Consider the following 21626-nt stretch of genomic DNA (forward strand, 5'->3'; position numbering starts at 1 on the left):
ACTTTTTAGGCAAAAATAGCTAAAAATTTGCTGATGCAATACTGGAACAGCCCCTAACGTATAGTACTTAAATATGTCCTTCATGTTGCAAGTTGTATAGTTATTAAAATAAAAATGTTAACTTTCTATATGGACACTTTGTGCTCAAGAACCCAATTACAAAGTTGTTGTACTGTCTTTCCTGATGCCAACAAAAAAAATTCCACATTTCTAAGTGCAATATTCACAGAGATATTTGAATTTGAAAAACAAAGTAACATTGGGAAAAAACAGTGTTAAATGCAGGTAAAATGGTTTATCCATATTTAACTGTGTTTTTTCCCTAACTTTCCTTGGTTTTCAAATTTGAATAACTCAGCCAATATTGCACTTAGAAACGTGGAATTTTCTTTGTTGGCATCAGGAGAGACAGGGCAATAACTTTGTAATTAGGTTCTTGAACACAGGGTGTCTGTATAAGAGAAATTAACATTTTAATTTTAATAACTATACAACTCTTTGCAACATGAATAACATATCAGAGTACTAACCCCCGTATGGCGAATCACATTCGCCGGGTCGGGGTAAGTAACTCATATCAGAGTACTACACGTTATTTGGATATTTTTTCTAATTGGAAGTATGCCTCTAGAATCAATTAGTTTGCCAGTAAAATACCATACACCACTACCTCTACCTATGCACCCTGTATATACAGTCAAATCTTGATACGTCGAATGTGCAGCAGCGGACAAAAAAATTCAAGTATAGTTAGTTTGACTTATCAGAAATTCTGATTTCTGAGTGGGAAAAGTAAAAATTATTGATACAATAGCGCTATTTACGAATATCGTTTTGGTAAAGCATGCCAGACTTCTGGAGAGGAAGATATTCAAAAATATAAGTTATTCTAATATTTAATTATTGAATGAAAATATTTGAAGATAAACTAGACATACATACTGTATTATGGAAACGAACGCATACACAATACTTGTATAAATAAAACGAATCATAATTAAAGTGTATACAAGATTATTTTCTGTCAAGAAATGCAGTGATTTTTCATTGTTTATATCTTCTTTTATGAGAAAGTCATTCACATTTTGCAAGCAGACAAATGAATCTGCTAAATTCCATTGCTAAATAGAATGTTGGTGTTAATTTTTAAGCCAACTTTCTACAGTCGACACTTGATTTTATGAACCCATACAGAAGTCAAACAATTATTTCATAAAATTGAAAGTTTGTAAATGGGAAAGACGTTTGAAGAAATGGTAAATTTTTTGGGACCAGAGGACAAGTTCATAAAAACATGCAGTTTGAATTTGAGAGTTCATAAAATTAGGCATCAACTCTATGTGAATTTCCCATAATTTAAAATTCATTATTATTACCTACAAAAAGCCAGTAAAACATGATCACTAGTAACAAGAAGTTTATTATCACAAGAACTGTGGCACTTTTGGTATACATAGAACTGCAGACTGGGTCAAATTGGCCAAAACTGTTCAGAAAAGGTGTTTTGTAGCAAAAACTGGAATTTGTTTTTGGTTCCCGGGTTTTGCTCTACTCTTATTCAACATTGTTTAATTGTTTTTCAATAACAGAAAACTATATTTGTTTATGAATATAAAATAGGCTTCAAAATTAGCTAAAAAATGATGTAAATCAGTAAAAATAAGATTTTTTATACAGTATACACACAAACTGTATATACTCCATACAAAAACTTTTTTCAGTAATCCCACAATATTAAAAAGATGTAAAATAAGCATGTCAAATTAATGGTCAAGTTATGTATGAGAAAGTCTATATGTGATTCTGTCAAATAAGTGTCAATTTCTTAAGTTTTCAGGATAAATGAAAACTAAAGTTTGACTTAGGTCAAATTGGTCCACTCCAAAGGTTTAGTGTTAAGTTTTCATAAAGGTCTCTCATAAACCAGTGTAAATGCTGATCTGCTTAAAATAATTTTGTTTTGCATGAAAAATTGTCTTTCTCATGTGAGGGGGTGTGGAAAAGTTGAAAACACTTTAACGTGTATCATTCATTATAAACGCTAGTGTCCTCTTTTAAAAGAATTTTCAGCAAAACAGTGTCTTCCTAAGGGAAAATCATACACTGCAAGTGACTTGAATGTATCTCAGGTGTTAAATAGAGTACCATATATACTTGTGTATAAGCCGACCCCCCACTTCAGGACCACCAAAACTGCAATAAATTGAAAACCCATGTATAAGTCGACCAAAAAATATCCATGCACATTTCAGAGAAAAAAATTCTTATATTTTCATGCAAAATGAATAGTTTATGCAAATTTACAATAGAAAATGATTCAAACTTTTTAATTCATTTCTTCTGAGTCTCCACGCTCATTGTAATCCATCAGATCATCATAGGGCACAGCATCTTCGTTTTATCTTCATCTGGGCTGCCTCATCGCCATTGTCAGTTTCAAAGAGGATATCATCTTCAGTTCCATCCATCGTATTGCTGATGCAACACTTTTTGAAGGATCGGATGATAATTTTGGTGGAAACAGAATTCCACGCCTCATGTACCCATTGGCACACTAGGCCAATGTCAGGTTTCTTCAAGGCACCACTTATTGTGGTTTCTCTCTCATCGGAACTCATCCATTCGATCCACAAATCCTTCATAGTCTTTGAAAGACTTGTTGATGCTCACATCTAAAGGCTGTACAATCGACGTTAGCCCACCTGGCATCAAAGTCAATGATGTTTACAATTTCTTTGCCTCGGCTTTGACATTATCGGTTCTGCTGGGTTTGAACATATCCCATACCAATAATGCCAGTTTCTCGAACACTGCTACAAAAATGACTACTGATTGTGGGGTCGATATTTTCTCATCAAAAACTGACTAGAGTATAAGCCGACCTCCTCCCACTTGAGAAACTAATTTTTCCACAAAAAAACTCGGCTTATATATGAGTATATACGGCAATTGCTAGAAAAGAAGTAGAGTGATTGATACCATGTTTAAATCACACCATGAGCCAGTTTGAAAAAAAAAGAAATTCTGTAGTAGTCACCTTCCATATTAGCTTTATTACCAGCGGGATCTTCCATATTGCATGATTTTAGATTAGCACCTTCTAAGTTTGCACACAGCATTTTCACACCATGCAGAATGGCTCCCTGAAAATAAAATATTCACAAAAAAATTTGAACTCATTTTGGGGAAAAAACATTTCAGAATCATTTTTGACTATGTCCCTTTTAATTAGTTTTTTATTTATTTGCAGGTACCTGTTATTTCCCTGTGCAATATGACGAAATTGAAAGATGCCATTATATACATGCTGCACATTTGGTGTATGGTTTTTTTATTTTGAAGTTGTGTATACTAATTCAGTGATTCTCAACCGGGGGCCATGGGGGCCATATGGCCCCCCCTTGTGGTACTGGGATACTTCAAGGGGGCCACAGAAGAAAATGGAGAAAGGGGCCATAACAGGTGGTTTGGGGGGGTTGCAGAGGGCTGAGAAGAAAAATTAAGGTGTGAAGAAATAAAGCTTTTATATTAGTGACTATAAATTACAGAATCGTCTATAATGTAGTGACTATACATTACAAGGCCGTCTTAGGGAATGGACCGACCCGGGGCTCACAGCCTACATTTTGCAGCTGGTTCACTAGGATGGGGTTTTTCACCAGCCCCCGGCTACATTTTTCACAGACCCCTCAACTCTATTAATATAGTGTGAAAAACAAAAAATGATGAAAACCATATCAGGCCCCTTGCTGCAGCTCTGTCAGTCCCACTCTTGCGAGGGGGTCATGCCCGGGGGGGGGGGGTCTTATGTCCATAAGTGACCCCCACCTTATGATATTTTGTATAGTACAGTAGATTTTGAAAATAAGTAGGAAATATGTAGGTTGTTTATTTCCAGCTAAGTATGGGACTACCACATAGCATCACTTTGACTAAGGCGCCCATGATGTTGAGACGGCCCTGAATAGAACTTTGGACTGGCATGGAGCTCAATAAATTCTAGGCCAGTGGTCTGGAGGCCAATCTTATTTGCAAAATATTCATTCAGTATAAATTCACTGAAAAAATCAATTCAATACGTATAAAGGATATCTTGCTTTTAGATGAGGGTCGAAGATTCTGGGTAAGACAGGGGAGCCATGATAAAAAAAATATGGTTCAAAGGGGGGCCACGGGCCAGAAAAGGTTAAGAAACACTGTACTAATTAATACTCCTTTATCCCATTTATCTACACTATTATTTTGCCATTATTCTTGTTTTCTATTTTTCCCCTCTGTATTAAATTTTGAGTATAAGTTATTAGTTATTTTTATGTATGTAGATAAATGCAATAAAACATGTAGAAATATGGGATTTCACATTCATTGTGACATTATTAAATGAATTCTTAAATAACACAATAGTAAATCTAAGAAAATTATATCCACTAATTTAATTAAGTACCTCCTATTACTAAAACTATATGATAAGAGATAGGTAAATGCATTCTCTTACTTCGAGATTAGCAGCCGAGAGATCTGTTCTCTCTAGGCAACAATAACTGAGATTAGCTCCATACAAATTTGCATTTCGCATATTTGCATATTTAAAGTTAATATGCCTTAGATCCAAACGAGAGAGATCAGCTCCTGCCATATTAACACCCTGAAAGAAATTATAAAGAAACAATTTGTACACTGCAAATTATGACAGATACATGAAAAGAATTTAAAAAAATAAAATGCTTTGCTTCAGCATTTCTTCAAATGGAAAAATGTAGTTTTCCAATGCTGAAAGCACTTCGATTGAAAAAAAAAATAATACAGAAAAAAACTAAAACATCATAGAAAACAAATGTGTTATATTAACATAAAACTAAAATTTCTGAACATCTCGTCATGTACTTTGCAAACATAAAAATCCATTAAATTAGTCAAGACTAGTAGATTTTTTAATGAAAATACTGTCATTAACAGGGATAACATATATATATAAATACTGTAATATGTAATACTGTAATATGTAATACTGTAAAATATAAATATTACATATATATAAATACAATAAATAACAAACAATAATAAACAATTAAATTAAATAATAATTAAACAATAAATTAAATAATAATTAAACAATAAATTAAATAATAATTAAACAATAAATTAAATAAACAAATTAAAAAATGAATTATATATATATTAAATATTAAAAAATTATTTTAAAAATAAACAGATTTTTGACTGGGGCATATTCTGTTCTATACTGAACATAAATTTTTGTATTTAATTTGCAGGTGTGAGTTCTGGTACAAAAATAATCTTTTTTCAGCATGTGATTTTAAAGCTGAGCTAAAGTTACTGTAAAAATTGTATATAATACTTGAAAACACTGGCTCATTTGTAAATTACAGTATCATAAAACGTTGATTTGACATGACTGCTCTGTGTCCTTTTGTAATGATTTAAAATAAATCATAATCTGTCAGTGTTATATCGATTTTACAAATCATATCAAAGTAATATTTACATAATAATGAAAATGATTGTAAAACACAAACAGTATTAACCAATATTATTAATTCTGTTCAGGTGCGACAAAGCTTGACAAAAATCAGTTGAAAATATAGCATAATTTTTAGGACAGTCAAATAATTTATGCCCATCACACACACTGCATGTCTTTCTCCATTCTGAAATGTATCAAACATAAATAATGTCTAAATGAACTATTTTAATAGACAGTACAGTGAAAATGTGTGGAAGGTTTTTTATTACAGTTTAATTACATTAGTCTAAAAAAATCAAGTGTCTTTTGTGTAGAAGTTTTATATACATATGGTTTGGGGAGTAGCAAAAATATATTTAATATAAGCACAATATAGATGAAACCAACAATAAAGGCAAATGACAAGGAAAGACCATGAATTCTTAATATGTTTTGACTTTCTCTTGGTTTCTTCTTAATTGGGTTACATATACACTTAGTGGCCAAAAAAAATTAGGTACACCCCCTCACTCAAACTTCGACTTGTCTGTGCAGCATGCGCGCAGACATAATAAACCAGATTTGCTGATAAAAATCTTTCTCCTGGTCAGAATCATCAGTTAACATTGTAAATTGCCTATTCATGGGGAAGACAAGAAATCTGAGTGACTTTGAACATGGCATGATTGTGGGCACCAGAAGGGGCAGTTCCAGTATCTCCAAAGCTGCTTAACCTTCTTGGATTTTCTAGTGCAACAATATCTTGAGTCTTCAAAAAATGGCAGCTAAGTCAACAATTTCGAGCAGAAAGTGAAATAGCGGGCATAAATTGCTTATGAAAGAGGTACCAGGTGACTGACACACATTGTGTGCAGCAACAGAAGAGCAACAATGCAACAAATTGCAGTGCAATAAAACTCAGGATCATCACAAAGCATATCTGTATGCTCTACAAGACGGATCTTAAAAACAAATAGGTTTTAACCCTATCAATGGCTCAGGGTTGAGCACAAAACCTCTTCAAAAAAAGCAGCTTATTTTCACAAAATCTCTTCAAAAAGATCACAGGTCACGTGATTCTAGAATGCGTTCTCTCCCCCCCCCCCCCCAAGATATACTCAAAATTTTGAACGAAATTATTGTAGCGTGTTTATAGATGCTCAGCATTCTATGGCAAATAACTCTATTAATATAGATTAGCTTTAACAGGCAATAAAATGTATTAATTTAAAATTTATTAATGTGAAATATTGATATGATTAACTTAGTAACGGAATATCAGAATGTACTAAGAAGAAATTACTAATCCATCCACCAGGTATTTAAAAAATACCCATTTTTTTCAAATTAAACATTCTAAATATTCTGAATCTCAAGAAGCATTCTATGCCGCTTAATATTTTAATTATATTTTTTCAATTTGCAAGTGATGAAGTATGTTCTTGAAATTTTGAAGTTCACCTAAAATGTGAATTTTTATTTTGAAAATTGCAAAGCTTTTTCGTAAATTATTTGTGTTGATTAAATCAGTGTTGTTTGAATTTACTACTACTCGAGGCAAGGCATTACAACAACTGATAAATCTATTCGAGCAAAACTACAGCTACTTCCCAACTGAGGAATATCATTAAATAATTAATTTATCAAAATTTTTTTGGGGTATAAAACTGCTTTTCATTGCTTTCACCTCACCTTATTTTTGAACATTCATTTATTTTTTTCATGATATCTTATGATCGTGGAGTTATTTTCAAAAATGAACGTGGGTTTAATGAGATTGATATACACATATTATAGTCATTTGCATTGGAATATAATGAAAGAATTCTTTGAAATATATAAATTTTGTGCATTAAACCATCTTAAAAAAAAAAAAATGAAATACAAGTAACATACAGAGCAGGTTTTTAAATATAGAAATACTCGAAGTAAATAAAGTTGCTGGAATTCAAAATGTGAAAGAAAATTATAACTAGAGCCCGAATTATATGTGGTAAAAAAAAGTAGCAAAATATGCTCGAAAGTCGCTAAAACATGCACTAAAAATAAAGATGAATCTGCATTTTTAAAAATGTCAAAATATACCATGAAATAAAAAATACCCGATCTTAGAGAGCAGTTCACGAGTGTTCAAGTTGAAAAACCCAAATTAAGGGAACGGTTGTAATTTGCATTGTCATCTTTCCCACCTATGTGAATTGCTGCAGCATTATACAAATACAACGCCACAACAGGCAAATTGCCCAACGAGGTGGCTGACTTAAGAACATCATTGATCCCCGAGCCATTTTTGGAGGCCCTACCTACTACTGTTACACCACACATGCACCCCCCCCCCGCGGAACCCCCAACGAATCGGTACATGCGGGAATGTGCGTGTACATGTAGTGAAACCTGATGTGGAGTTTTTTTTTTGTTTCTCTGTAATGCTTGTTATGTGTAGTGCTGCCATCTGCCACCAGTTTTTCAAACTATGAGTGAAGTGTTATGATTGAATGATTTATCGTTGTAGGACTGTTGCTCTCTGTGGCGAGACTTTTTAACGGGGAGATCGGCTCGCATTTGCGCCTTGAAGTTGGGAACCACAGAAAACCAACTTCAGCCGACCACCACTGTGGGGTTCGAACCCGGATCCTCGCATCGCGAGTCCGTCACTATAACCACTCGACCACCACAATGTTGCCACCACAGCGGCACATTGATATAGCTTCTTAGAAAGAGTCAAAATCTTGATAGCAAATGCGATTTCCTTCTCCATACAAGTCTTCAACTTCTGGAATCAAAAGGTAGAGAGCCTAACATTCACACCTCCATCCAGAGAAGTCCTCTAATCCATAGGTCTCTATTTTTTGTTTCCAGCAACTGAAGACTTCACCAATGTGTATCAAACCTCATCTATACTTCAATGGTTTCGTTTTATTTGATGATTTTACCTGATATTAATCTTATCAAGAGATTGTGGACTCGAGCTAAAATAAATAAATAAATAAAAACTGATCATTTGCAAACTACCATTGGCTCCCCAATAGTGAAGATGGGGTTTATGGCTGAGTCCCGATTCAGGTCTGTGCCGGAGACTCATAAATTCAATGTCTTGATGCATAAAATTCATGACCAAGGCCAAAAATGGCCACAGTACAATGTGTTCGTATGATATCAGCACGCGTTCCCTCCCCCCCCCCCCCCCACTGTCCTAGCAAATACAAGCGTAATTTAACCTTTTTTCAGAAATGTCCCGTTTTCTACCCATAATGCGAAAATTGATTCTAGGTTTGCATATCACACGAGGAAAGACATGAAACACTTATTCGATCAAAAACCAAATGTTCTAATTTTCTCAAACAGCTTTTGGGGTCTTCTAATTTTTTGAAACAAAGAGGAAAAAATAATTTGTAATTAACATTTTTTAAACAACATTAAGTAACATTTTAATTGGAGGTATTTTTAGGGCGCATTTAATCTACTTTATGCAAATTTATGAGTTCGGGCCGAAATGACGGTAATTGTCTTTGGACTCATGAGTCTTTGCCATTTTGAAAGTAGTTGTCATTCAACTCATGAGTCTTCGCCGTTTATAACGCTAATTGCTGGCGACCAACCAGAGACCCTTTGATTTCACTGCAAAACCAAAGAAAATGGCTTTTATGAGCTAGAGAAAGTCGAAAATAGACACTTGATGAATGGAAAAAGGTTATCTGGTCTGAAGTTCACTGTATGCCTTTAGGGGCGGGACAGCAATGCATGATTGATTATGATTATCTGGTCTGAAGAGTCAAGATTTCTTTTACATGACACTGATGGCAAGATCCATGGGTGGCACAAGCAGCATGAAGCCATGGATCCGGCATGCCACATAACAACTGTTCAAGCAGGTGGAGGCGGAATCAGTCTGGGGAGCATTTTCCTGGTATACTCTTGGTTCCTTATTTCCATTTGAAACATCTGTCAATGACAGCTCCTACCTTCACATCGTTGCTGACCATGTGCACCCGTTTATGGTCATGTTTGCTGGCTATTTCAAGCAGGACAATGCACCCTCCCACGGGTTGGGAATTATCTCAGATTGGTTTGAGGAACATGATTCAAAGTTTCAATTGCTTCAATGGCCCCCCTCAGCTACCCGATCTCAACCCAATTGAGCATTTGTGGGACAAGGTTGAAAGGTCTGTTAAAAGCTTTGAAAAACCATCTTCTAATCTGAGGGAATTAAGAGCTGTCATTTCATTAGCATGGGCTAATATTCTTCCTGAACGGTTTCAGCAACTTGTAGAGTCCATGGAAGAATATCTGCTGTCATCAAAGCCAGATGAGGTCCCCATAATATTAGTGGTGAGTAGGGATGCTTCTAATTTTTTTGACCACTAGGTGTAGTTTACATGGAATATACTTTAAATACCTAAAAAAAATTAAATCATTAAGATCACCTGGAATCTTAATTCTGTTGTGCAACTAGTTGTAATTAATGTTCTCACAACATCATTTCTAGATAATGAAAGCTGTTCTTCATTTTTTTCTTCCTACGCAAAGAAAATACAATATGTTTCTGACTCTTACATAACTTATATTTTAATAAAATAATTAATCTTTCTTTCTATTTACAAGTACATTCTTTTCAGAGAGAGAGAGAAAAGAAGAGAGAAGAGTATCTTTTACTTTCACAATATTTTCCAAGACGGGTATTAAACTGTCTATGCCAAAGAACTTAGCTTCTTCTAACACACCTATAAAAAGAGAAAAATAAAATACATGTAATTTTTTTTTATCAATGTGCATTCCTTTTTATGTATACATAAGCTTTTAGGAAAAGAAAAAATTCACTCATGATTTGGACATACTTGATAGCATTTAATGCCTCCATGTATCTTTATAACAGCTGCAATTTGATATGGCACAGAGAAGACAAGATTTTGGATAAAGGAGGCATCTATATTTAATAATTGTTGTATATTAATTGTTGTATCTATATTAATAAGAAATTGCATGGATTGGCAAGATTGCAAGAATTCTATTTTTGGTGTTAGAGCAATGTTCAAAGGGATCCTTAAGATATAAATTGGGTTCAAAAACCTGCGGATTGTATGGGCCAGTCCAGATGTGTGAAATTGTCCCTGAATATTGTTCATAATAATAACTTAAAGTTTCAGCTTGGTGAACACAGTAAATGCCATACTAGAAGGTATTCATAAGAAATTGTTACATATTCTTCTGGAGCATTTCAACAATGCAATATCAGTATTCTGGTTCATGCTGTTTGTTGGTTGGTCGTAACGAGCAAGAAGCCGCCAGCTACAGAAGAAGTACTGACCCTGCTCTACAGCATAGGTAAGGCAGAATGAAGGCTCTAAAAGACTAAGTTACTCGAATATGAGGCAAGGTGTAACAGGCCCAAAATACCCAACAGCATCGTTGTCCATCATTCAAAGTGCTAAAGCCTCTTTCACACCACCATTGGTACCTTCTACCATCTCACATTACTTTGCTAAGATAATTTACACTCATGGCGGCCTTTAAAACATTTGCTTTTAACCATACAACATTGACATAGTTGTCTGATGTAATACTGTAGTCAAACATCATGGCTGCCAGCAGACTGGTATCGCATAGTGTTCAGCTATGAATTCTGCTTCACTCTTGAACCATTGGATCCATGTGTGGTGGTGCCTTGGCAGCTTTTTAAGTCCCAATCAGCCTTTGTTTTACAGAGGCACACTGTCATTACCCCTAGTGTGATAGGGTGAGGTGCTATCTTTTACGACAGCAGGTCACCTCTAATTATCCTGTGCCAGGGGTGGCTCGAGCTTACCTGCTGCCCGGGTGCGAAGCCTCATGAGCTGCCCCTAATGACCCTGCCAGGAGGCTGATAGGGCTTCAGTGAAGGGCACCTAAAGGTAAACCTGATTTTTTTTTTTTCAGAAGAAAGCTGCACATCATTGTTTACCATGCAAAATGTGCATGACCATACATCCCACTTTTGAAGTAGAAATTTGTTTTTTTGTTCTAGAATTATTTTACCATTCTTAATATTGCCAGATAACAAATTTTGAGTGAGGGTATGGGCCTCTGGGCTGGGACCTTTTGCACAGGCCCCCTCCCAGTCAGATTTCTCACGGTCGGTCCCTTCTATAGTTAATTTATAGCGTGAAAAAGCCAAAAAATTATGAGAATTGTCCCAGGCTCTTGTGGGGGCTATGGGTGAGGGAACCAAAATGCACACATGCCCCTTGTAATAGAGTACAGGGGAGGCGCTTGGCCATGTGACCCATTGCGGCCACATGGGGAGCCGCCCAAGAGGATGCTAAATCCGGGGTGAATGGGTAAAAAAATGTTCCATTGGCTGAAAAAAATCAAACTGTCGGCTCTGGAGGGGTGCAAAATCCAAAATGAAAGGGTGAAAATTTAGCTAGGAATTTAGTTAGGAATTGTTTGGATAAATTGTGAGGGAGGGGCATGACCTTCCAAGAGTAGGGCCGACAGAGCTCCAGCTTGAGGCCCGGGACTAAATCCTTATAACTTTTCTTTTTCAACTCTATAAATTAACTGTAGAAGGGGCCTCATGGAAAATCTGGCGGTACAGATTTTGTCTCGAGACACCTAGATAGCTTACATTCTTGTTTCTGGTAATACGGTCAGAGGCCTTGTCTATTTTCTTAACGTTTCCATTGTCAAGGTACAGTATGACTCAAAAGCATGATATCATGTTAATTTTTATTGTGTTAAATTATGGGGTTTTAAGTAAAATCTACGCTGCCACCCCTTACAATCTGCTGCCCAGGTGTGCCGCACCCCTGTCCTGTGCAGCACAATTTTAACAGCTCAACAATATGTTGATAGCAAGCATCCTGCAGATGTTTGCATTTACAATGTGCGTGTACGGTTAAGTAATAGTAAAAGTGTTTGCATTGCTCTTCATGGCATGTCATCCTGAAGAGTATGGTTTGTTTGGAATGCCATTGGCATCAATAGTCAATCAACTTTGGTGTAAATACCTTTGGTGTAGTCATGAAAGTACGCATGTATGTTGATGATGCACACTATCCTATCCAGCAGGGCCACAGGAAGATCCAGTGCCCTAAGTGCTGGACCAGGAAGGGTGCGAGTTTACTTTTTTCCATTAAAAATTAGGGTGGGGGAGTGCCATGAGGCTGAATGTATAAGACATAACAGCAGTCCTTTATTTACTGATTATCCTGTATATTCTGCCACTCATGCATGCAAGATTTCAGGATTAAGATCACATGCTCACACAACATTGTTTTAAATTTTTCCATATTTCATCCATTCTTGCATAGTGTTGCAATTTTCTTTTCCTTCAGTTTACTAGGTACAATGAAAAAGTTTCTGAACTCTCCCTACAGAAAATGTAGTTCCCAAAATACATTACTGGGAAAAGTTGACTTATGATCTTGTGAGTCAAATGACTCTCTCTAGTTAAGTTTAATACAAATCTTTTGAGTGAGAAATACAAATACAAATACAACGCCACAACAGGCAAATTGCCCAATGAGGTGACTGACTTAAGAACATCATGGATCGCCGAGCCATTTTTTTGGAGGCCCTACCTACTACTGCTACACTACACATTCACCCCGCCCACACCCCCCCCCACGGAACCCCCAACGAATCGGTACATGCGGGAATGTGCGTGTACGTGTAGTGAAACCTGACGTGAAGTTTTTTTTGTTTCTCTGTAATGCTTGTTATGTGTAGTGCTGCCATCTGCCACCAGTTTTTCTAACTATGAGTGAAGTGTTATGATTGAATGATTTATTGTTGTAGGACTGTTGCTCTCTGTGGCGAGACTTTTTAACAGGGAGATCGGCTCGCATTTGCACCGTGAAGTTGGGAACCAAAGAAAACCAACTTCAGCCGACCACCACTGTGGGGTTTGAACCCGGATCCTCGCATCGCAAGTCCATCACTATAACCACTCGACCACCACAGCAGCCAACCTCCACAACAATCCACACATTTTTCCACAACATTTTTTTTTTTTTGTTTTTGCATAACTATCCTTCTTCTTGCTTGCAAAATTAATCAAAAATCAGAGGTTTTTTCTGAAAAACCTGAAAGAAACATTACTGGTTTTTGCATTACCAAGTGATAAATAAGAATTTTTTAAATGTCAGATTAGTAAAACGAGCACTTACTGAATTACTGAAATGGATGACAGTCTAGTACCACAATATCAATGTTCACAGGTTCTTGAAATAAACTCAATCTTTGAGCACAGATATAGCTAATTCAATTCATCTTATGATGGATATTTATACTCAGCTTATAACCACTTATATGTTGTTACACTATAACTTTATATCTATCTTACAAATACATGTGCTTATTTTTCTTTATTGTTACACATATTAAAAATTTTAACTTTTGTGTTTTTCATTGTAACAATAAAAAAGTGACATAAAACATAACTTGCCTAGGGGATTAACATGTTTATCAATAATAAGTTGGCCATGTCTAAGGTAATTAAGTATTGGTTCAAAGTGGATAGGACTTCGATCTATGAGGTATGCACCACTTTTATCCATCACATTTAGCCATGAATGGGAGCCTTTCTCTATAGCAAACATACGAGCAAGCATGGATTTTGGTTCTTTCGTAACCAAAGTGGTTCTACATATTAAAAAAGAAATTTATTAGATCCTATCAAAACATTAAATATATTCATATATAAGCATGATTTAATAAATATTCATGAATTGATGAATTGTTATGCCATGTAATATACAAATATGTATAGTAAAACATCTAAAAACAACCAAAAAAAATTCAACATTATATAAAATTGAATAAGTTCATCCTGAAAAACAATAAATAAATATGAGGCATATATATAAATTTTATTTAAAAAAAATATTTCCTCTCTATGACATTATTCAAGCTTTCTGCAGCTAAAAACATTTTTCTTTTTAATATTCTTTCTGTGAGAGGTCCTTCACGCTCAACATTTAACCTTTATTTTAATCCCCAAAGCTAAAATTTTTCCTTTGATTGTTTTCATAACATACTTGTGCAAGTGTCATTGTTAAAAATGCAGTAAATTGAATACTATAGATGAGAAAAAACTTTTTTAGGGTCAGAAAACAATAAGACCAAAATAAAAATTAAAATTCAATTTTGTAAGAAAAACTGGCTCTGTTGGGTTCGTTTATAATAGGAAAGTATGATTATATACTTTGAGTGACTAACATTTTGAGTTCACTGTTTAACAGCAGCTTAAATAAAATTATATTTTTCTTTCCTTAACCCCTTCACGTACAAGCTTTTGGCAACAAATTTTGATTATTTCTGGAAATGTGGAAGGATGATGTGGGAAGTGCAGCTTATACAATGGATATTAAATTTTTACAATTTTACAATTTATTTGATTGCAATTTATTATCTTGCTCTATGCCCTTCATTGCGAAAAATGTAAATCCCAACAGGAAGCTGGAAGTGCGGCTTACACTGTGAAAATTAAACTTTTAAAATTCAACCCTGTCAGGATTTTGACTAGGGCTGGGAACTGATTAAAATTTTTAACTGGTTAATCAAAAAATTTTAATTGATTAATCAAATATTTTTCTGATCATATAATATTAAGATGGCATAAAAATATATTTCATTGATGTCACTCATATTCTGTACATGTAAACAAATGTAGAAATAGGTAAAGAAATTAAGGCTGCCCACTTCAACTTCAAGCAATTTAATATGCTGAACATAACTGCCAAAACCTGTAATTTCTTCACTTGAATCTTGTTGTTTTTTCAAAGAAATCAGTTATTTTTGATTATTATTCACTGATTTCAATACTTTTGATTATACAAATACAAATACAACGCCACAACAGGCAAATTGCCCAACGAGGTGGCTGACTTAAGAACATCATGGATCCCCAAGCCATTTTTTGGAGGCCCTACCTACTACTGCTACACCACCCATGCACCCCCCCCCCCCCGCGGAACCCCCAACGAATCGGTACATGCGGGAATGTGCGTGTACATGTAGTGAAACCTGGCGTGGAGTTTTTTTTTTGTTTCTCTGTAATGCTTGTTATGTGTAGTGCTGCCATCTGCCACCAGTTTTTCAAACTATGAGTGAAGTGTTATGATTGAATGATTTATCGTTGTAGGACTGTTGCTCTCTGTGGCGAGACTTTTTAACGGGGAGATCGGCTCGCATTTGCGCCTTGAAGTTGGGAACCACAGAAAACCAACTTCAGCCGACCACCACTGTGGGGTTCGAACCCGGATCCTCGCATCGCAAGTCCGTCACTATAACCACTCGACCACCACAGCGGCATTATACTGTTGCATGCTTGCCTAAAAACTCTTCTTGAATGGTACTTGTGAGGAGATGAGCTGATGCTTCCAAAGAATACAGAAAATGTCTGTTCATAGTGGAAACAATAAATTTTGATTTTGTCTTCTAAAATCCCCATCAAACTCGATTTGAAATTAAAATCATCAAGTTTTGTTGAATCTAATTTCATGAAAATATTGATTCCAAATATTTTAAATATGGTCACTTATTCAAGATGTTCTGTATAAAACATGATTTATAACATCTAATCTATTTTTTTCAAAAAAATCAAGTTAGTTCACAAAATTTTAATAACAATTTTAATTGAATTGATCAACTTAAATGAAATTTTTAACTGTGATTAACAACTGATCGATTAACCGACCCGATTATTTGATCAATTGGTTAATTAGACCAACCCTAATTTTGACCTGTCTGGATTTTGACTCAGGATTGTGGCTTGTTAGTATTTTGTCTGTCCAGAATTATGAACAGAACTAATACGTAGATAAGAGAGTATATGGTAGATTTCTCTTTTCAACCTCACCCTATGTGTTCTCTTTTGCTGTGACGTGTATATAGTAGAAAAATACATCATATGTGGGGGAAAAATCACTAACAGGAAGATAGAAAAAACGGGGAGGAAAAACAACTTTAAAAAAAAAATGTTTCTCAAGGTTACAATAAAGCTTTGGTGAAGAGAAAGGAAAGAAAACAGAGAACTGGACTGAATTTATTCCACTTACATTTGGATGAATATTTTATCCATGATCGTAAAGGGGTAATTTTAAAAATGTGGTTGTGTGTGTCAGGGATGAAGTTTCAATGATTATAATTGCTATATGGAGAAAATTAGCATATTGATTCCATAAAAGAAAAATATGGTTATTATCACAGATACTCACTTTATGGATCTGTGAATTTAAATAACTTTTACTGAATAATAGTCCAGTCTCTATATAAAGTCACTTTGCTCATTCAAAAAAATTGTTGCAGAAAAACCAGAATGTAGAAGGGTGGTTTTTATAGTTTGTGTATTTGACTACATGATTAATGTACTTATTTGATAATTTATTGTAAATTTTAGATTACAGAATAACATTGCACTGAAAAATTTTATATATTTAATATTTTCATAAAAGGGTTAAAAGAAAACTTTACTCATACTTAATTTGCTTGAAGAAATTTGCAATTTTACTTTGTTTTGAATGAAACACACTGCCTTGATAAAAGTTTCTCATTTGAAAGAAAACGAATGTCGTCAAGAACATTGTCTTCCATTTGCAAACCTCTTAAAGTTTCAAACAACTGCAACATTTTATTTTGTGTTGGCTTTCTTTGTTGTTCTGTTTCATCACAATTACAGTGTTCATCTTCATCTTTGTCATTTTCTGAAATATTCTTTACAATTTCTTGATCTGTTGGATAATCTGCAATGGTAAGATCAATCAAGATTAACTGCAAACTATATTTGTCAATGTCTAAAAAACTAGAAAAATCATGCGCTTCATCATTCCGATTTTCTTTTAAAAGTCTCCAATTTTCTTTTAAAAGTCTCCAATTTTCTTTCAAATCTGCTAATGGAATTTCTTCATCATCAGAATTAGCATCATTATTGAGGTCAATAAATCAGACACTTAGCAATAGCTTTCCGAATAACATCGAATTTCCTGGCTTCATACATTTCAGCAATTGACTTTCATAAGTTGAGAGAGTTTTGCTTTTGTTCATTCTTTTCCAAAAATGAGTTTTCAAGATCCTTTTGTGATACTGAACTTTGACATTCATAATTACTCTGCAGCTTTCTCAAAAGTATAAATGAAAATGTTTCATCTAAAAACTTGGTAAGGTTCAAAATGACACCTTGAACTAATAGCAAAAATGAACAATAGCTCTACTTTCTTTTAGATAAAATATTGATAAATCTTACCTAGTAGTAGCAAAATGCTTTCCCCCTACATTCAACAATATCCATTCTGAAGATGACGGCATCACTGTTGTAGAAGGCATGGTTTCTTTCACTAGCATTTCATCTGAAGATGAATCCTTGGTTATGACTATTGATGCATTGGTATAAATGGATAAACAATATCAGTTATGCTTCATGAAAAAGTGGTTTCTGGTAAGTTGTGACATAATATATTTACATGATAAGAATATTATTGTATCACAGAAAGTATAAGTTTCACCAGATTCCATGAAATATATTTTTCAAATTTATCTTTATCTTATTTTTTGTTTTTTGAAACGAAAACATGACAACGGTACAAAAGACAAAAATTAGATAAATACTTTCATTTTGTTACCTCGAGGAACTAGATGGCCTCTCAGTCTGTCTCTAAAAATAATATTTTTTACATCAATAGCAATCTCTCTCATCACACATTTCCCTAAATTAGTTAATCTATGGTTAGAGTTATGAAACTGAACACTTTATCTCAATTTTCTTTCTTTTTCTATACTCTATCCAATTTTCCATTCTCTTTTGATTTTACTCCAAAATCAAATAATCCTAACTGAATTTTATTAACTAATTATGATTTTGTGTCACCAATAAATACTCATAGTTATATTTTTTACTAATAACGCCAATTTAGAAGAGATGTCAGCAACAGCTTTGAAAGTAAATGATAATGATGCTGCCTCTAGATATATAGCCACAACCTCTCTATAAAAACATTTTTTGTCCATAGAATATTGTTATATCAAGATGTCATTGTATATGAACAAATGTTGCATTTACTGGTAAAAATCAGAAACCGACAGCAATTTTTAAATATTTTTATGACTTAACTACGGTAAAAGGTAGGATTTTTACGTAAACTCTGAAAGTTTCCATCTGGACTCAAACCCAGGCCCTCTTGCAGGGTCGTGTCTCCAGTGGTGTAGATGGGAGTATGATTGCCCAGAATGCAAGAGGGCCTGAGTTCGAGTCCCAGCGGAGACCAGATGACTTTTCTTTCTGAGTTCACCTCGGCATAAAATCCAGAAAATACAAATTAATACAAATAAAAATACAAGGCCACAACAGGCAAAATGCCCAACGAGGTGGCTGAGAAAAAAGATGCCCAAAACAAATATGAGTCATATACAGCAAAACCTCGATAAGTGGTCACCTCAAGTTATCGAAAAATTATGACGGCTTAAGCAGAGTGACAACTTAAGCAGAGTTGGAAGGGTTCTGAAGAAAAATGAAGACTTAACGAGGTTTTACTGTATTTCAAAAATACAACAACCCAATTAAAAATGTAATTATAAAAACTAAAAACTATATCTATATATACATGACAAAATATTATACAATACAAAGCGCAGTTCCACTTAAGTTGTTTAGTGTTTGAATTCTTCATCAGTAGTTCATGATGCAACTACAAAGTAATCTCAAACACTTTTAACTTGATGAAGGGGCTCTGGGCAGGAAAAAGTAAACAGAAGACCTCAACTTGGGAAAGAATGTCTAATTTTTTTTCAATAAAGATATTTCGTTTAAATTTCAAGCCTTAAATTATTAGAGTCCATGCTTTCTATGATTATTTATTATCCATGCAAGTTGCACTTTGACTTTAGCTTGATTAATTTGATTCTTCGATTTACATAATTTTTGATTTCCTTGCACTATATGTAATCTTTGACATATCAATAAATTTTGGTTTTGCCGGAGATGCCCTGCTCCCCCACCTGGGGGGAGGGGGGGCAAAGTGCTTGCGTTGCTTCTTGCGACAGAGCTTGGGTGTCTCGCGATTTGTCCAGTTTCTCCAATGGAGCCCAGGCAGAAATGAGATCTAGCTTGAACAGTACCCAACGTTCCAAAAACCTTAGTCGGCAAATGAACTTTCCTAGCGTAACTTTTGTTACTTAAACTGTTCCGTTGGGTATATAGGATTTTATGGTGACTTTTAAGCATATGGCAATGCTGTTAACAAGTATGGGATCCATAAAAATAGTCTTTCTCTTTCTCAAACTTTTTCATAGTGACGACTTAACAGAAATTAGCGACGAGTAAACGAGGGTTTAATACCATTGTGGTCTATGAAAATTGGAAGGGTCTGAAGAAAAATGACGACTTAACGAGGTTTTACTGTATTTCTAAAATACAGCAACCCAATTACAAATGTAATTATAAAAACTAAAAACTATATCTATATACATGATAAAATATTATACAATGCCTATAAAATATATTTATGGTTGTCTTATTCTATTATGGATAGCTTCTCAATTTACCCTAACATGTTTATCGTATTTCTTTTTTAACGTGCCAATTGTGTTAGAATTTACTAATCCTGGGGGGGGGGGATTATTCCATTTACTAACCCTATTAGAGAATTCCCCATTACCATAACCTAGATATGGTAACCTAGACCTAATATCTGTTTCCTTGACATATGGCTGATAAAAACTGTCTATCTCTACCATCCCACTTGGGGCCATTTGCTGAAGTTAAGAGAGGCTACTAATGCCTCTACTACTACAATGCATGAAATAAGGAATGTAGAGTCGTGTTTCAGGTGGTGTAGATGGCAGCACGCTTGCCCAGAATGCGAGAGGGCCTGGGTTCGCGTCTCGGTGGAGACCAGACGACTTTTCTTTCCAAGTTCACCTTGGCATAAAATCCAGAATAAATCTGTTTCCGTATCATTGCTTTATATATATATATAATAAATAGCTTATATGAAGTCGTTTTTATTGTCTGTAGGATTGACGTTATACCGAGGTCTGATTGTAACATATATTCAATATTAGCCTTTTCTAGAAACTTTTCTCCTTTAACTTCACAGCAATTCACAGCACTAATGAAACATCATGCTCATTATTCAACAACTCACCTATGAAAGGTTCACCAGCAGATACAAAAAGAATATCACCAACCCTTGATTGCAAAATAAAATAAGACAATGGTTTAAATTACATGAATCATAATACAAGCCAAAAATATGTTCATAATAATAATGCCAACTTCATATTCTTTTACAATTTTCAATATAATACAGACTAAGTGCTGGTAAAAGCATCCCACTTAAAAATTTATCAATACTTAAAAAATGAAGAAAAAGAACTTATTTCAAAATAAAAACTGAAAAATAAGTTATTGAATAGGATGTGGATTTGTATTAGTTGCAAGAGATAAAAATCCACTTTTAAAAACAAATACAGCCAACACTCATTATAATAACCTCATTGTTTAACGAAAAATTGATGTAATATAAAAAGTTTGGAAAAAAATTAGAGAAAAATTCTTAAGAATTCCATGTTTGGATGGAGTAAAAATTATGTTATTCTATTAGAAATAAAGTAAGCAGTTGCAATGAAAATATATATCAGATTAGAAAATAATACAGTAGAGTCTCGAAAATCCGAACCCCAAAAATTTTAGTTTCCGGATAATCTGAGACGGAAAATTTTCAAATTTCCTTCTTGAGACCCTCTTCTTTGTTTTTTTCCCCCTCCAAGAACCGAATTTCTATATTTTTTCCAGGAGTACAATGCAGTATGTATGCATTGTACAGCAATTTCAGTTTGAAAAGGACTAGGTGGCCCCCAGCCCTCAAATTCTACATTTTTTGAAACACATTGTATGGCATCTATATTTTATTATAAGTATAAAGATTTATTAAGTATAAAAATACAGTAAGTATGCTAGTACCGCTTTTTGGCTTATTTTTTTAAATAAAACCAACATTTAAAGCATATTTTATTGTTTTTTGATAATCCCAGTTGGCCATGGTGTCATCCACCTCGAATTATCAAGGCTCTACTGCAATAAAAAATTAAAAAAATTGATTATAACAATTTTTTTAATTTTTTATTGCAGTAGAGCCTTGATAATTCGAGGTGGATGACACCATGGCGAATTTAATTATTATGTTGT

The 21626-nt window shown here is 34.4% G+C and overlaps 1 protein-coding gene across 6 annotated transcripts in view; it reads right to left on the minus strand.

Annotated features, from left to right (window-relative positions):
- LOC149085441 (BTB/POZ domain-containing protein KCTD9) overlaps nt 1–21626 on the minus strand; it is a 64064-nt gene that overhangs the window by 26802 nt on the left and 15636 nt on the right. For 4 of the 6 annotated variants that reach the window (XR_016192848.1, XM_089233444.1, XM_089233448.1 and 1 more), the window contains exons 3-9: nt 20584–20627; nt 17688–17814; nt 13890–14086; nt 10118–10185; nt 9889–9981; nt 4496–4645; nt 3038–3143 (exon numbers count right to left, since the gene is read on the minus strand). Coding sequence is in view for 5 of the 6 variants with exons in the window: in XM_089233444.1 (XP_089089570.1) it covers nt 3038–3143; nt 4496–4645; nt 9889–9981; nt 10118–10185; nt 13890–14086; nt 17688–17814; nt 20584–20627 (785 nt within the window). In the remaining variant the exon portion in view is untranslated. Of the gene's footprint in view, nt 1–1005; nt 2953–3037; nt 3144–4495; nt 4646–9888; nt 9982–10117; nt 10186–13889; nt 14087–17687; nt 17815–20583; nt 20628–21626 lie in introns of those variants that run through there. The other 2 variants (XM_089233447.1, XM_089233445.1) reach the window with 2 other exon arrangements.

Source organism: Pholcus phalangioides, unplaced genomic scaffold (assembly GCF_987345545.1).
Source record: "Pholcus phalangioides strain wild (caught in Gottingen) unplaced genomic scaffold, Ppha-v1.0 ptg000007l_1, whole genome shotgun sequence".
Taxonomy (NCBI): Eukaryota; Metazoa; Arthropoda; class Arachnida; order Araneae; family Pholcidae; genus Pholcus; species Pholcus phalangioides.